General features: G+C 38.5%; 1 protein-coding gene across 1 annotated transcript in view; it reads left to right on the top strand.

Moving 5' to 3' along the window:
- Window positions 1-17,846, top strand: part of LOC112952047 (ovostatin-like) — a 32,232-nt gene that overhangs the window by 12,670 nt on the left and 1,716 nt on the right. Inside the window, exons 13-34 of the mRNA XM_026044831.1 lie at window positions 240-467; window positions 656-713; window positions 1,900-2,045; window positions 2,340-2,489; window positions 3,460-3,630; window positions 3,999-4,132; window positions 4,670-4,729; window positions 5,556-5,784; window positions 6,364-6,490; window positions 7,871-7,992; window positions 8,642-8,693; window positions 8,983-9,066; window positions 10,051-10,227; window positions 10,535-10,616; window positions 11,557-11,713; window positions 12,453-12,527; window positions 13,836-14,001; window positions 14,859-15,079; window positions 15,502-15,717; window positions 15,839-15,963; window positions 16,233-16,323; window positions 17,118-17,189. Of these exons, the coding sequence (XP_025900616.1) occupies window positions 240-467; window positions 656-713; window positions 1,900-2,045; window positions 2,340-2,489; window positions 3,460-3,630; window positions 3,999-4,132; window positions 4,670-4,729; window positions 5,556-5,784; window positions 6,364-6,490; window positions 7,871-7,992; window positions 8,642-8,693; window positions 8,983-9,066; window positions 10,051-10,227; window positions 10,535-10,616; window positions 11,557-11,713; window positions 12,453-12,527; window positions 13,836-14,001; window positions 14,859-15,079; window positions 15,502-15,717; window positions 15,839-15,963; window positions 16,233-16,323; window positions 17,118-17,189 (2,943 nt within the window). The remainder of the gene's footprint in view (window positions 1-239; window positions 468-655; window positions 714-1,899; window positions 2,046-2,339; window positions 2,490-3,459; window positions 3,631-3,998; window positions 4,133-4,669; window positions 4,730-5,555; window positions 5,785-6,363; window positions 6,491-7,870; window positions 7,993-8,641; window positions 8,694-8,982; window positions 9,067-10,050; window positions 10,228-10,534; window positions 10,617-11,556; window positions 11,714-12,452; window positions 12,528-13,835; window positions 14,002-14,858; window positions 15,080-15,501; window positions 15,718-15,838; window positions 15,964-16,232; window positions 16,324-17,117; window positions 17,190-17,846) is intronic.

Below are 17,846 nucleotides of genomic sequence, written 5' to 3'. Positions count from 1 at the left end.
TTGTTGTCAACCAGGACTCCCAAATCCTTCTCCACAAAGTTGCTTTCCAGCAGGTCAATCTCTACTCTGTATTGGTGCCTGGGGTTGTTCCTTTCCAGGAGCAGGACTCTGCACTTGTCCTTGTTGAACTCTCCAGCCTGTCTAGATCCCTCATAATCTAGACAAGGGAGATGACATTGTCTCACACCTGCTTGCTAACATTTCATTTTCAACTTSATTTTTTCCCACGTGTCCCACAGGCCAGGCAGGTAACAGACGACTGTGTAGACTTTCTTGTGTGGACAAACCATGAGGAGCCCCATGCCTTATTCTCTGTCCGCCGCTTCTACTCAAGAACCAGCAGTTTTGTGAGGATTGAGCCAGTACAGGAGAAGCTAAGCTGTGGCCAGCAGAAAAAGATCAATGTTTTCTATGTCCTGAACAAAGAGGGGTATGGAGATGCTACGCACACAAACTTCTATTATGTGGTAAGTGCTGAGTGCTCGCTTGAATGTCTCTCTTCTTTCACCTTCCTTTGAGCACCATATCAGGCCAAACTATAGTCAGGCTTCATAGCCCTTTAAGCTCTCAGGCAACACTCAAATTCAGTGATTTCACTGGGGAAGAAAAAGAGTGTATTTCAGTTCTGTATTTTTTTTCTTTTTTCTTTACCCAGGTGATGAGCAAAGGACAAATTGTTCTCARTGGGCAGAAGCCAGTCAGCATTTCTAGTGGTAAGTTCTAGTCCATATTATTACTGATGATTCAGAGGACTATAATATTGATAAGAACTAACCAGAAGATTATTCTAAGCACCAAAACATTAGTAATTACTTGAAATGGGATGAAAGCAGAGAACTGCAACCAAATCAGATATTAGTTCTGAAACGTCATCATATTTCACCACTCACAATCTCATTTATTCTTTCTGCACTGAGTGGTCACTCAAGTCACTTCATATTATGTGACATCCCACTCTTTCCTGACTGGAAGACAACAACTTCTTAAAGTCTGTGAATGATAGATGCCCTGTTTGACAGAGATATTTGTAAATTACTGCTTTGGAATCCATTGCAGTTCAGAAGTATCCACATTGTACCAGTAACAAGGAATATGATCCTACTGATCACAACATACTGAGCTTTGTTTTCCATTGTTAAAAGTATAATTTATTTCGGAACTAGGTATATTTCCAGCCTATCTTCAGTGAATGGCTTAGGTAGGCCTCATTCTACATATGGAACTTAAGCATTTCTTTGGTTTTGCTGACTTTGGTCTATCTTCACGTGTTCATATACTATGGTTGCACAGTATATGCTYCTCTACGGTTCAAGGAGGGGCATTTTACTCACAAATCATATCACTTGATTTCCTCTTCACAAAAACATCCTGAAACTATGTTTTGTTTTATTTTTCATATTACTGATGACTAAAACTAAGATCTGTGAACAAGTGAGACTCACCAGAACATACATGAAAGATCAATACCGTGTCCCTACTCTGGTGGTTGTCCTCATAGTGACAACATATTTCTTAGTATCAAGAGAGTCCTCAGTAGATCAGGAGAAAGGCCTGTCGTATCTGATGTAGTAGGTTCTGGAGAACCTCCTTTAAAATTGTAAGATAGACTTGTGCTCTTCTTGTAGAAATCATGCACAAATTTCTCTATCCAACTTCTGCTCTGCTCAAACCCCTCTCTGCAAAGCACCTTGCTGTCAGCATCCTCCATCCTCCTATCATCTGCCTCTAGTATCTTGCTAATGGGAACTCTTCCTCATACACTGAAAGACAAATCTCAGAATATCCAACTTCCCTCTTTTTAAACATGCTACTAGGCTATGGACAGATATGTAATCTTTCTACCAAAGCTCATGTTTGTCTAATCTCTTCTGTTCCCWTTGTTCTGTGTTACTTCCACAGCTCCCAGAGGCACATTCTCCATCACACTGACTGTCACTGAGAAGCTTGCCTCCAGTACCAGACTTCTCCTCTACTCACTGCATCCTCTTGGGGAGATAGTGGCTGACAGCTCTTGGATACAGAGTGATATATGCTTCAAGAACAAGGTGAAAACATTTGCTTTCTTATGAAGGACTATGCCAGCTAGCCAGAGTGAAAAGTCAAAAAATGATTTCATCAACAACCCTGTACTCGGAATGACTTTTAAAAGGGGAAGAGGTGCAGATGTGCCTGAGAACAGGAGAAGCTGTCTCTTGAATGGACAAGTATGCTCAATTTCAGACTAGACTTTCAATTCAGTAGGGATAGGGAGGTAACTAGAGGACGAGGTGAAAGATGAGTTTCAATACCAAGCTGATTCTCTTATTTGTTTTAATTCTCTTGGATTTACTCATTTGCAGCTACAACTCCAGTTCTCTGAGAAGGAGGGTCTCCCGGGTTCCAACATCAGCCTTCACCTTGAAGCTGCTGCCAACTCCTACTGCGCTCTGCGAGCTATAGATAAGAGCATCCTTCTCCTTCGGCCTGAACAAGAGTTGTCCCCCGAAACTGTAAGCCATATACCCAGTCCTGAGTTCTTTTGACACAGGGACATCCAGAATAATACTTCCAGTTACCAGCTTCTGATCTCTTYGTGCCTGATTGTGTTTGCCTTTTCCCCTTAACCCTTTTAGGGGTGTCCCCTGAAAAACACCTCGGTGACTGAAACAAGAAGAAACTGTATACCTCCTTAGAGATAATTTATAGCTCCTGTGGGAGTTATACACTTCAAAACTGGAAATTAATATTAGCATATTTATTTTTGGACAGTATGGAAGTGTAAAACATGCCCTAAGACTATGTCTACTGTATACCGTTTAGTATATTTTCTTCTCTGAGGAGTTACTATGTCAAAATCCTACATGTTTTTCTCTAATAAGACTTAGGCCAAACCAAAAGCTACGGAACTTAGACAGAGTCTTATCAGAATCCCTGCATACATCAGCAGCATATCTTTTTACTTGTTGATCAAGTTCAACCCATAAAAGCCTTTCAGCTCAGTAAAAGGGGCAGAGGCCAATCCTTCTCATTCATCACCAGCAAAATTGTCTTTTCATCTCTAAACAGGCATCACTGTGCAAACCCACCATAGGCTATGGGATTGCTCAGAATCATCATAAGTCCTGTGTTTCTGAGAAGTGCTAAACAGAGGCCCTGCTAGTGCACTGCTTTAAGAGAGGCAGTTTGATCTTATGATAGAAGAGTGGATATGTGCTGTGTAAGGAGGATACTTTAGAAAAGACTGCAGTGTATTCCCAATCTCTTAGATTAAACTTAGTTTTAACTGAGGATTCTTTCTCCTTTTATCAGTGTGCAGCCTTACTCAAACAGCAGAGTTTTTTYGTGATATAACAGAGCCCTTATGCTCTATCACTGTGCCTTGGAGATGGTTCACAGCTAGAGAAGTAGTCTGGCRAAACAATATTTTGCACCTACCTGGGATCTTTCCTTGTGATAACATCAGTCATTCTCACCTCCCAGGTGTACTACCGACATCGTGTAAGTGATTTATATGGCTACTATTACAACGGGCTCAACTTGGAAGATGACAAGCCAGAGCAGTGTACCCCAATCAAAACAATCTTTTCTGATGGCTTGTACTATGAACCTGTGAATGTCAGCCGTGATGGTGATGTCTACAGGATTTTCAAGGTGAGTGCTTTGCATGATTCCTTAAGTGGGATATATTTCAGATGAATTAATATGCCCTAGTATTAAACTAGCTCAGATACCAGTTCTTACAAGAACAAGGGGGCTATTCCCTAGAACTAACTAATGCCTCCAACCATCCAGTTCCTACCTTTTCACTTCCACTTTTCTTAGAGAGACTGAGAATCATACATATATTCACTGTGATCCTGCCCATATTTTAGATATTTCTTAAGCAGGGTAATGACTGGCTCATGACATCAGGCATTCCTAGTGAAGGTCTGAGTCTGTGGTGCAAACTGCTTCGTTCCCTCTAGTCTAATAGGAGCTAATATGTTCACTGAATGATTAACTGATACTTTTATATTTAGGACATGGGCCTAAAAGTTTTTACCAACTCTGCGTTACGGAAGCCAGTTCTGTGCCAAGCAGATGAATCAAATCTTGAAGATGACCGTGTCCCTGCTGATGCTATGTCTAAGATTGTTGGCGGTAGTGGTGGTGGTGGCTATGGCACAGGTAAAAGATGTTGCATGCCATGTTTCCAGTCCCAGTCTGTCTGTTTTCCAATACTGCTGTCTGTATAAAAGAGCAGTAATTATGTGCTGTTTCTTTAGGGATAGGTCTCTGTGTCATGGTTTTCCTCAAGTAATCTCTTGTGATAATCCTCGCAGAACTGAAGAGTCAATTCTCTCTTGTGTAACTACAGTTATCAACTGTGTGTGTGCATGTGTGTTGAGGAGGGTAATTCATATTTTTTTCATGGCAGAACTCACAATTCAATTAAACAGTTAAAAAGGGAATGCCTTTTGGAAATTCCTGGTGTAAGCATTCATAGGGCACTTAGTGTACTTCGCACATAGGTTTTCTAAGTACTGTATAGATAGGTAAAAATTTTTATCTTTCTCCAAGTCAGAGTTGCACAGCAAAAGGTCAAAACTAACAATTGTAGGTTGCTACAATTGTAGGTTGCTGTCCAATATTATATTTTAATCACACACCACTTCTCCCTAGATGAGTCAAGACTTATTGGTAGTGCTCCTAGTAAGAGTATTCGGAAAATCTTTCCCGAGACCTGGATTTGGGATCTGGTTCACACTGAGTGAGTATTTTCACTTTCAGTTCTTCTTACCTCTCTTATGAATTTCTGTGCTGATGAATGCTTATGAAATAGAGATGGGGAAGGAATTAAGGAATATATAGCTACTTTGTAGATCTGAATCTTCTTTACCCATCTTGCTCTGTGATAGTTGCACTCCCAGCCTTTTACACCGTGTCAAATCTACCTGAATAGGAAATTTAACCTGCTCTGTGTTCTACCTTCCACTTTCATGATAAGAAGAAAGACTAAGAGCTAAGTGTATAATAACAACATCTGGTTAGGAGACAGCAGGAGCAAACCCTTCATTTTTCCATCATATCTTTAATTTTGAAAAGCAGAATATTTAGTTCATTTTGATTTTCTTATTATTTTTCTTATTATTTATTATATTTTTTATTTTTGTTTTTCTATAATCTGCAAAGATAATATCTCCATCTTAACTATGCATTAAGGGTCTATTCTAGAATGTTAATTAAAATCTGTTGATTCTAATCTGTGAAGTTGTTTAATTGTCTTTTRCCTTTTACAAACTTTAAAATATTGTCAATTTCTTTTAAACAGAAGGCATCTATTCTTTTTCTAAATGCAAAAAAAAAGAACCCTGTACTTTTCCAACTAATTTTTTTTTTATGCTTGGTCTATTAGCACAAATCCTCATCTTTATTTCCATCTTTAAAATATTTTTTTTTTATCTTTTAAATACGGAAGGGTATCTTGTAGAAACCAGGTGAAAACAGAAGCACTAACTCAACTAGAGAGCATCTTCTATATTTGTCTTGAAAGTGGTGAAGTTCATTTCTCATTTTACTTTTCTTATTTTCCTCAGTTCCAATGGAGAGGCCAATGTCTTTTTCACTATTCCTGACACCATCACAGAATGGAAAGCCAGTGCTTTCTGCTTGCAGGATGACATTGGATTTGGCATGTCCTCAACTGTTTCGCTGACAGCATTCCAACCATTCTTTGTTGATCTCACCTTGCCTTACTCAGTAATTCGAGGTGAAAAGTTTAATTTAATAGCCAATGTCTTCAACTACCTTGACAAATGCATTCAGGTAAATGATGTCCCTCTACTTTCTAGCTTAGTTCCTTGCTTCTTGCATCAGAATTGCAGAAATGATTATTCATCCTGTAGCCTGATACATTCCTCTCTCTCCTGTTCTGTCTTATGACCTGTGTCAGTGACATAACATCAGGAAAGGGTGACTGTGGATCACTGTCATCCATAAATGAGAGCCTTATTTATTAGTCAATGAAATGGTTAGGTGAGACTGAAGGAGGGATTGGGAAAAGGGTAATAGTAATGTACTGTGCAAAAGAAAATTCACACTGAGTAGGAGTAGTATGTGGCAGTAAATCATATGATTGCTGATATGAGCACAGAATTGAACTAATGACTGCTAATATGAGCACCCTGGAATTGCCTTTGTCCAAAGCAGCTGCTGACTGTGTGCAGTAGGCAGAAAATATTTTCCACTTCCTTAGAAAAATGATCCATCCTTTTCTAGTACTATCTCACAGAATCAGATGACAAATAGCTTCTCCAGTGAAAAACAGTTTCCTTTGGTCCTATTGCCTGACTTCAGGGGCAGTCCTTCTCTTTGTATTCATTCTCTTTCTCTCTTATTTTTCAGATCAATGTTATACTGGCCGAGTCCAGTGACTACAAGGCAGAAGTCCTTTCACCAGAGGAAAACACAGCGATTGTGTGTGCTAATGAGAGGAAAACCTATATCTGGACTACTAGCCCCCATAGCCTTGGTAAGATTGTCTTTTTTTCACCTCGATCTATTTTTTCCATATTTTTCTACTTTTGTCACTCCCAATCTTCATTGAAACATCAGTATTCCACAGGCATGCATTACTGAGCAACTCCATTAATTGCTCCTAAAGTTTGCCATTGTCCTCTGCTAGATTTCCTTTATATGCACTGAAAGGTATGTGAACTGGTGTTTTTATCTCTTCCGATTTTTACCAGTCCATTTCCTCTCTGTTTTATGAAGGACTGCTCAGCTTGTTTCATCATATATGAAATACTGGCAGCATTTCCCGTGTCTGTGTTCTTTCTGTTCATGATGCTTACCCTAGTTCATGTCTCTGCATTCTGATCACCACCTTCTAGACTTTGACAGTTTTACACATAACCAAACATATTCAGTAATAACAAAAACCACTGATAATTTTGGGCTGAATTTTCAGTGGTCTAAGGTGGCATTCCTTCCCCCGATTTTACAGCTATGTTAATTTACACTGCCTATAAGCCCTTGCTGTCTTTTCAAGAATCACTTAAAATGGTTTGCATGTGTATGTCCCCCAAAAGTCAAACTATATTAAAAAAACACTTTTAATTTGTGAAGATTCTTCTCAAAATGAGCCAGAGATGCGACTTCTCTTTAAAAAGAGGTTTCTAAAACCCCAAAGAAAGTCTATTATATGATTGATTTCTATCCCCAAATTCATTCCAAATTCATTGCTAAAGGAGCAAAGTTATACTTCTATGAAGTATACTACTATGAAATCAAAACTGATATGCAAAATAATAATGCTGCAAGACTGRAAAAAAGCAAGTTGGTATGTTTATGCTATTACATTTTGTTTCAATTAAAAAAAAATCCTTTTGATTATCAATGTGTAGTGATTGCAGAGTTGACGTGAGCAGTGCCTGCCATGCTGCTCCTATTGATGTCCTCTGAGTTGTCTCTTGATTAATAAATTATGTATGTAGGACAGGGACAGCAAAGCTCTAAGTATTTCAATACTTCTCTAGGTTAGAGAGATAATTGGGCATGGGACCAGAAAGAGGTGGAAGTTTGTAATGAGTAATATGTCAATTGCTTGGGCAGGATTCTGACTTTATTCCTTGTGCTCTAGGCTCTAGGCAACTGTTTACTGCTAACATATAAATCTAGAGTCTTTATGAAATTTGTTCCTCAGGAGCTGCTTTGGAAGAACATACATTTCTTAGCAGTTTATCAATCTAGAAGGAGGTGCTAAACACAGGTGTAATTGTAGACATTGAAGATAAATTTCCATTCTTGGATAGGAAGCATGGAGTGATTCTAGGTGAGGTGAAGTTCACAATTACTGTGAGGTCAAACTGAAAATGAATTTCCTTTCTTGGGCTGTCGGGTTGATTTCCAGGTGAGGTGAAATTCACAATTACTGCTGAAGCCAAGCTGAACACCAGATCTGCTGGAGACAGCACATTCCCAGAAGATGAAACAATTCACAGTGACACACTTATTCAAACTCTACTAGTTGAGGTAGGGTAGAAAATCTGCATGCATCTTCTGCTTTTAGAAAACTGCCATTTCTATAGCTGTACATTAGATGAGTTAACTGTTTGATATTTCATGACCCTGGTGGAGTTACGTGCAATTGGCATTTTCAAATTTAACTCAGAGTGGAATTTCCAATAGTCAATGGCTTTTACATTCCTCTTTTCACCGTGTCCTTCCTGGGACCAAGGGTATCATATATCTTTAATCTGTGATTCTAGTAGTATTGGGTGGTGTAGGTGCGAATATGTGAAGAGGAATGGCAAATATGAAAGGAATAAGATTTATCTTGAAAAAAGTAGAGCAGCAGCTGCAGAAGTTTAGTTGAATTGAGACCCCCATGCCCAACTTTTTTTTCCTGCAGCCTCTCTTGGAGATTGGAACTAACTATAACATCCATTTTATAATTTTTTTTTTTTTGAAGGAAGCTGCTCTAAATATACTTATGTCAGAAAGAGAGARGCCCCACTTAAAGTGATGCTCCACCCAAAACAGGGCAGGACTGTGTAAAAGGGGATTCACTGCCTAGATAGCCACATACATGTAGTGTTTTACATTGCTAATTTGTTCCTTGTTTCATGGTGATTTTCTACACCTTTCTTCCTTTCCCGGGCGCTTCCCTGCAACCAAACAGCCTGAAGGTATTAAAAAAGAATTGACTCAGAGCTCCCTCATCTGTACAAAAGGTAAGGCAAGCTCATTCACTCATTCCAGTGAGTAACTACTTCACTGTGGCATAAGGGTTTTGTCCTATAGAACCAGAAACCCTCTCTGGGGAGGAAGGATGATATCAGGGTTAAATTACTGAGCTAGAATTCAAGATTTTCAGAGATACTTTTGAGTCACTGGTCAAGTCTCTGCAATTTCCTCACCCAAACAGCAGGTTGTAGTAGTTACTGTAATAACACTTGCAAACTGCATACTTCTGAGAAAATGATGTTTTTAATCATTCTTATTGTTTTATTTTATCATCAGATAAAACAGTTTCTGAACTAGTGTCTCTCAAGCTGCCAGAAAATGTGGTGCAGGGATCAGCCCGAGCTTATTTTTCTGTCATTGGTAAGTCTAGTACTTAGACTACAAATGAAATTAAATTATATTTTCATTGTGACGCACTCAATGTCATCGTGCATAAATGTGCAAATCTAATGCAAAACTGAGGAGATACTTCACATTCTTGTAGAAAATATTTTCTACTTTGTAAAACAGCAAAGAAAGGCTCGATAGTTTCCTATATTATGTCAAAACATGATATCACAACACAGTCAAAATGTTTTAATTTACATCACATTTCAGTTTGTATTCCATTACCATATGTTGTTTAGCATATTAAAATAGATAATTCAGCTGAAAACTAAGATAAAACAGATTTTAGGGGAAAAAAAAGTATTATTTTGATTTCTTGTAAACAAAGCTACAGAAATTTACAGACAGCAAAATTTCATGTTTATACTTTTATACAATGAAAAATATTTATAAACTTTTAAGTTCCTAGAGGACAACACTTTTAGGTTCTAAACAGTTTGACTAATCTTAAAGTCATTGTTAAGGCTGACAGTTCTTTTCAGTGCAGAGTTTATGAGGTTCTGAACTCAGATTTAAAAAAAATGTGTTGTATACCTGGATCTGTGGAAGTGTGATGATGCTATGATATGCATCCTCTGTGGCCTATCGCCAACATGTTCCCAAATCCTGTTTTCACATTTATACACTGTGTGTGATGCATGTTGAAAGTAAAAGGAATGCCCCTTCTAAGGGCCAACAGCTGGTTTTTAGAACCCATTCCTGATGGTATTCATGCTTCTTTTCATACCCTTAGATTTTCTTATGTGGCTACTATTTCCAAATCAAAATGGGAAATGTTTTCAGCATTTCTTCTTGGTTGTGGCTTTGCATACCACATTTTGATTACTCTATTAGTCATTGTCCATGATTTCACGGTCCTGTAATTTAAAGCAATGTATAATGCCATGTATTAAAAGACCTTTTTGAACTGAACTTCCTGTACAGAGTACATAACTCCTTATATATTTCATTTTCCAGGAGACATTTTGGGCACAGCTCTGAGAAACATGGAGAACCTGCTTCATATGCCTTATGGCTGTGGAGAACAAAACATGGCCTTATTTACACCAAACATCTATGCCCTGGATTATCTGAATAAAACCGGACAGCTGACTGAAACTATAAGTGCAAAGGGTATTGGATATTTGTCCAGAGGTGAGGGCCTTTCAGACTCTCCCATTCAATTGTATAATGATGTATACTGAACTGTAGATTGTGGAAACTTCTAGCACCCCATTTACTGCATCAGAGCTGAGAATGAGAGCATCTGAAAGAAGCACTTAAAAAAGCACGTGGTAGTTCCAGAAGCAAAAGCATTTAGAATTCATTATAGCTGATATCATTTACAAGACTTCCATTACTTAATCTGGAGTCCCAAAGACTTACTGTTTCAGTTAAATAAACAACAGAAATAATAGGCATTTACTGTGATTAGAAAATGTTGTCTTTCTTGTGTTTACAGGGTATCAAAAACAGCTATCATACAAACACCGGGATGGATCCTACAGCTCATTTGGGACAAGAGATAGGGAAGGGAGCATATGGTGAGTGGTGACACTTTGTAAGGATCCTGAGCTAGGGAAAGAGACTTCAAAAGCGCTACGTATTGTTACTTTTAATACGCTAAATGGCCACAGCTCAATTAATTTTGATCTCTTCTTATCAGAGATTAACCAAACTGGAGTTGGTTATGTACAGTAGATAAACACAGTAGAATGGTCAGGGAGCTAGAGCACGTACTGTTCAAAGAGAAGCTGAAAAAAAAAAGGATTTGTTCAGCCTGTAGAAAAGAAGACTATTAGAGAACTGTAGAAAAGAAGACTATTAGAGAAACTAGTCACAATCTTCTACTACCTAAATGAGGAGAGTAGCAATTGAGACTCACAATCTACCTCCCTCTAGAAAAGGGAGTCAGACTCCTCTCAGCAGTGCACACAGAAAGGACAATAGGCAACGCAGAAGCTGCAGTAGAGAAAACAGAAGTTCCAATTGGACAAAAGGAAAAAGAAAATCTTTCCCTGGAGAGTGGTGGAGCTCTGGAACAGATGCCCACTAAGGCTTAGAATGTCCATCCCTGGAGATTTTCAAACCTTCACTGGGTAGGGGAAGTTGATTGAATGTTGAAATTGGTCCTAATTTAAACTGGTGAATGGACTGGAGACCTCTGAAAGTTCCTTTCCACCTAGATTATTTCATGATTCTATTAATTAATGTTATAAATTTCTATCATCAATCACCGAGGCATATCTGTGCTTCAATCATACCTTGGAGGAACGGTTTGAAAATAATAATGGAAAAAAAATCTGTTCAGTTTTTAATGTCAGCATTTTAACTAACCTGTTGTTTAAAATTAAGGAATCTCTTTTCTCTTTTGCATCATATGCTATAGAAAGCATGCTGTGTAATTCCCTATATTCAGTTGCCAACAAGCCTTCATGATGTTGCTTACACCTTGTCTCCTCTTTCCTCATGGTTGACCTTCAGGCTCACTGCCTTTGTATACAAGTCATTTGCACAAGCCAAACGCTATATCTACATTGACAGCACCCTCCAGTCTCAAACCTTGATCTGGCTAGCAAGCAAGCAGAAGTCTGATGGCTGTTTTGAAAATGTTGGGTCACATTTCAACAATGCCTTGAAGGTAACTGAGCTCAATTTTTTTTTCCAAGATTTTAGTCCTGCTACTGAGGTAGAGTTGGGTCATTTCTGTCAGCAAGCTTATTAYCACACTCTAGATGGGAAGGAGATATAGGTGATATGTTTTGTTTCACACCTGGGTCATGGGGCCACTGGTTAACCTGGACAATCCTGGAAGGAACAGGGGCAGGAGTCAATTTCTCTGACTGGGTTATCTGTGCCGTTATGCCTCTGTGCTCCTTTGGGTTTGTGGAGATGAGCTTTTCATAGGTTGATTGCTCTCCTGTGGTGGAGATRGAGTAACTTATCTAGTCAGGGCATTATTCAACTTCCTCCACTTTTATTGTTCTTCTGTGCTCCTTTGTATTCGAGTAGATGATCATCATACAACTTAAAATCGTTTTCTCATGTCTCTCATTCAAGCATGGCATGCTTCCTACGTCTCCTATTGATGCTGAGATAGAAAGAAGTAGGATTTCCTGAGTCAGATGCTGAAGTTTTATTTTCCATTRGTGCATCTACATGTTCAGTCACAGGGTAAAATATGCTCTATTGCACATATGTAAATGCATAGAATAATTTGGGCTTTCTCCTAAGTAGGCTTAATGATTCTTGTTTTTATGCACAAGAAATGGAGGTTGTCTCTGATCTCTGTTCACCTGGATCTGATTAGAAATGCATTCACATGTTATTTCATTCTAAGCCAAGTTTAATAACTTGTTCTTCACTTGGATTTGCTTTAGGGAGGAAAAGAAGGTGAATACTCTCTCACAGCCTATGTCGTGGCAGCCTTGCTGGAAGGTGGACATCCTGTTAATGTAAGTATTGATACTGTTCTGCTTTACTAATCTGGTCAGACACATGTCAAACAATGCACAAGTGATAGTCATCATATCTATGTTCTTTAACAGTGCCATAAATACTGATTATAGGATATCAAGTCTTTGTATGTTAGCTCAAGAAATCTGTTTCCAGAATCCTGCAGCTGACATGAGCATTTGAAATGTGTTACAGAGGAGTTATGCATCCAGTTCTTATGAATTCATGTGAAAGTGAAATTAAAAAAAAGTGTTGATAAACCCTTAAACCAGTTCTGCTAAACAGCAATATTTTTGTACAACTGTATGGCAGATGTAAAATCTATATTAATTTTGCCCACTCCATCTATATTCCAATCTGGAATTCTCTATGAATTTGTCCAGGCCAAAGTTCAGGCTTTGTAAACCTCCAGGCCCACAAACTTTCTTAATAAAGATCCAGATTATGTATCCTTTTCCTTATGTCATCCTTAATAATGGAAGGGAATGATGAGCTGCTGCTTGAAATACTTGCTAGGAGTTGGATAATTAGAGCTGAGTTCTGTTCTCTGCAATATACTTTCTGTATATTCTTGAGATCATGACTTGATTCTTTGTTTATCAGTAAAGCAGAAAAGGAGACACAAATTCTCCCCAAACTGACAAGTGTGTTCTAAACACACAAAGTTTTGCAAGTCCCTCAGAAACTGTAGTGTGAGGAATCATTCTAAGTACAAGATGCAAGTATTTAGGCAAGACAAAGACATTGTGCAGGATCAAATGTTGCTTCAGTAGCCTAAGTTTAGTTCCAAAGTTCCATGAAGCTGGTGGCACATTTCTAGGTGCTTAGAGAGATTGTGATTAATAGTCCGCTGGTGAGTCTGAGCTGAACTGGAATTTACAGATTATCTATGAGACTAAACAGACTAAAGAGCTATCTTGATAGCTACACTGAACAAAAGAGTAAGAATAGCTACCTGAGAAGGCCCATATCATCATGAGTTCTCAATAAAGCTTACATAACATAAAAAAAWGATCCCCAGTTTACAACAAAGGATTGTCCTGCATAAGGTTATCCCACAAGTCAGGAAAAGAAAGAGTACTCTGTTAGTTTGACCAGKCTGCCTCTAAATAAAAACAGAAAGAAGGCAGCATTGCTGCATGATCCTTTCTTACAGGAGACATCAAGTGCAGGCCCTTGAATTCCATGTATCATGTATATTTTTGCCATAAAGTGTCAGTGAAGTCAGACTAAGCAGTGATGGAAGTTTTTAACGGGAGGTGAGATACAAACCTGACAACCCTATTATCTATCTTTTACATTACCAGCATCCTGTGGTTCAGAATGGCATGAACTGTTTGGAGACTGCATTTAACAAAGGAGTCTATGACACTTATACCCAGGCCCTTCTTGCCTATACTTATGGCTTAGCTGGCAAAGAGAAAAGAAAACAATTCTTTTTTGAGAAGCTCAACAAAACAGCCACCAGGGTTGGTAAGTGATGTATGGCTATGATACAGGTATAGAACTTGTATGGCAAAACTTATTCTGGTCAATATTCTCATTCATGCTAGTCTCTTCCCATTCTCAGTCTGCTGAGCTACAAGATTTCTCCCTAAGCTGATTTGATCTCTATGAACTTTTGACTGTATCTTTTGGCCTCACCAAAAGTTGAACTGTGACCTGATATTCTTGTCACGACTTGTCATGACAGGCAGGAAGGACTTCTGGAGGTCTCCAGTCTATCCACTCCTTTAGGTTAGAGCCAATTTCAACTTGCCTTACCCATGGAGGCTTTGAAAATTTCTAGAGATGGAGGTTCCAGACCCTCAATGGACACCTCTTCCAGTGCTCCACTGCTCTCTGGGGAAAGATTTTCTTTTTCCTTTTGCCCAATAGAAACTTCTGTTTTCTCTACTTCTGTGTGCTGCCTCTTGTCCTTTCTCTGTGCGCTGCTGAGAAGAGTCTGACTGMCTCTTCTGCTACCCCCATCTAGGTAGTGTAGTCTTCTACAGGCTGAACAAATCGAGTTATTTCAGCCTCCCTTTGAACAGTACATGCTCCAGGATCCTGACCATTTTGGCATCCCTCTGATGCTCCTTCAAKCCTCTTTTGACTTATAGAACTCTTTTTTATTAATACCCTATTAATGCAATTCAACCTTTGGTGAAGCCAATACCATTCCCCGTTTCCTTTCTTCAACTGAAAACCTATCAAGTGCAGCACAACGAAAGCTATAAAGCCTTTTGAGTAAGGGAAGAGAGAAAAGASTATCTCCCAAATTATACTGTACTGAATTAAACACCAAGTCATTTTCTCCTGTTCCTTATASGCTGTTTTTCTGTTTTCAGGTGGTTCAGTTCACTGGGAGAGAGAAAACAAGCCACCAGCAGAACATTTCCCTGCCTTCTACTCGCGTGCCCCTTCTGCTGAAATTGAAATGACCAGCTATGTGCTGATGGCTCTACTCAACAAAAACAAACTTACTCCAGAAGAATTATCATACACTTCTCGCATTGTACACTGGCTTGTCAAACAGCAAAATCCTTATGGTGGCTTTTCCTCCAGTCAGGTGACTATTGTGAATGGTTTAAAASAAACAAACAAACAAACAAAAAACCCTTCTGGGGACAGTGTGCAGTTGTGGTTTGCAGTCTGAATCTCAATATTATGACATTCCTTCCTGAGTATATATATCATGGTCTTCATAGGCAACTGCTTATATTTTTAACTTTAGGAAATGAAAATTTACCTGAGTTTTCACATCAAATTAGCAGTAGACAGCAGTCACAAATRTATTCTGAGATAGTTCAGGTCCATTAGCTCAGAACCGGCAGCTAATCTTCTCAGCTCTCTTTAAAGTTCTGCTCCTTTTAGCATCACTATCTAAGTATTGGGAAAACAGGAGTTGTGTTGATCTCATTAACCATCTCGTAGCTCGGTAGCTCTCTAGTTAAGGCTTATGGGTTTTTTTGTTTTGTTTTGTTTTTTCAGGATACAGTTGTTGCTCTTCAAGCCTTAGCTCAGTATGGGTATCTCACCTTCTCCAAAAAAAGTGTTAACACAGTGAAGGTCAACTTCATGCAACTCCCAAGTAAGGTTTTCCAGGTGAATGAAAAGAACCGCTTCATACAGCAGCAAGCTTCTTTGACYGCTGTCCCAGGGAATTACAGTGTGGAAGTGAGTGGCACTGGCTGTGTCTATCTGCAGGTAAGGAAGCTGAAACTCAGGATAGCCTAGCTGAAAAATCAGCATACTTCCTCTCCATAGCTAATGCCAAATCTACAATAGTCTGTAGATCTAACCATTTCATACTTTCCTTCTCTTTTAGACAACCCTGAGATACAACATCCATCTACCCAAAAAGGTTGCAGGATTTTCTCTCTCAGTACAGTCAGCCAATGTATCCTGCACAAGTAACTTCCCACTGAAATTTGATCTTGTCATCTCTACCAGGTATCTTCATATTGGCCACCTTCTCACATGCTCAGTTGGGTAGAGCATCCAGGGAAMGATTTAAGTACAAGCTATTAACTGCTATTGGATTATAACTTTAAGTTTCATCTTTCATTGGTAATTTTCACATACTTGCTGTAGACAATTGGGTCACCAGAACCATTCAGTATAGAGATTATCAGAATTGTCCTTGAGTGGAAGCAGAAAATATCATTTACTGTTCTACTCTGTGGTTGCAGTTGAGATTAATAGAGCTTTTAACTTTTCAGTTACACGGGAAATCGCAATGTCTCCAACATGGCCATTATTGATGTGAAGATGCTGTCAGGTTTTGTTCCCGTCAGATCTTCTCTGAAAAAGGTAAATGATGGGAGCAAAATAATTATTCTACCTTGAAAACATAGGACATTGATAAAATCAGTATCCGATTAGTAAATTTTAGCCTTACATGAGTTCTTTAAAATCCCCTTGACACAGTCCTCTGCTACATCCTATTTATTTCAGGCTAGTAGCTGTTCTTCTGTTGAAGACAGACTTGTTAGACATAATGTTTATATGCATAGGTACACAGTCAGTCACACAGATCAACAGAGACATAAGAAACGGCATTCACATAAATATAATTAGTACAAATGGCTTTATCCTGTTCCCCTTTCTGCCTGATCAATAAGAAAGCCCATTTGTGGAAAATATATACAATATGGTTCTCATTGGTAGCTTATCTTAGACACTCAGTTTCTCTAGTAATTAKCCCCTGGATCCTTGCTCTTCATAGCTGCTGACACCTGGGCATACAGGACCTCAAGGCCTGAAGTGCCGCTCCGTTTCCTAGTACTGTGACCCTCTCACTTGCCTACATATACACCATGGATCCCTTCAGTAACTGAAGGCACTTTTAAGTTGATAAAAATATGCTCATACCAAACACCTCACTAGTAAGGGCTGTTTGGTTTTCATTGCGATTGGTTTGCACTTGCCATCTCAAGAAAATATGGAGCTACTCCTTCTGGATTTCTTAATTTGGCCACGAGATRTCATGGTGGCAACTGCTGTTATGCAACCCAACTGCTTCACAATACTTAGATAAGGAATGGTTATTTGTACTTGCTTGGCACATCTCCCATTTAAATTCCTAACATTTGTTTTATTTTAAGCTTCAACAATATGATTCTATTGTGAATCAAGTAGACATTAAGAATGACCACATCATCTTCTACCTGCAGAAGGTAAGTTTGGGGAGGAGGTTGTGTTTGATTTTATTGAACTGGAAGTTTAAAACAGGCTCCCATATAAAAGATACATTTAATTTATAGCAGATTATCAATGCATGTGTCTTAAAGAAGTAGTGGGACTTCATTCATTTCATCATCAGTAAATAGACTGATGTCTTGACCTAGCCATAATATATAACCCCTGGTATTCTGTTAGGCRTATTTTTCAGTCTATAATACAAAAGAAAGCAAAGGACAGATCTATAGAACACAGTATATTGCCTATACTGTGTCGCCTATTGTGAAAAAAAAAATATATATATATATATACACTTATTATTACTTATTATTTGAAGAATGCTGCATGACTAAACATCATTTCACAAACATAGCTAAGTTGCATTCCCCACTGCAAAAAGTTCATAGTCTATATAACAATTCTTGGTCTTTAAGTAAGGCTTTTCATCAGTTTTCTCAGTGTTTTACAGAGTGAGCCAACATCATCTCCCCTCTTTGACAGAGTCTTCTGTAGGAAGAGAATTCTCCTTCTTCACTAAAAAATTACTAAAAAAGGAGTAAAGAAAGATGAAAATCACTTAAAATACAAGGAATCTTAAAATGCCTGAAGGAGAAGAAGAGAGAAAGCAAAAAGAAATAGTAATGCTATTTACC

Source organism: Nothoprocta perdicaria, unplaced genomic scaffold (genome assembly GCF_003342845.1).
Source record: "Nothoprocta perdicaria isolate Ctin4 unplaced genomic scaffold, notPer1 scaffold_386, whole genome shotgun sequence".
Taxonomy (NCBI): domain Eukaryota; kingdom Metazoa; phylum Chordata; class Aves; order Tinamiformes; family Tinamidae; genus Nothoprocta; species Nothoprocta perdicaria.
The sequence above is the reverse complement of the archived record's forward strand: the minus strand, read 5'-3'. Positions and strand labels throughout refer to the sequence as shown.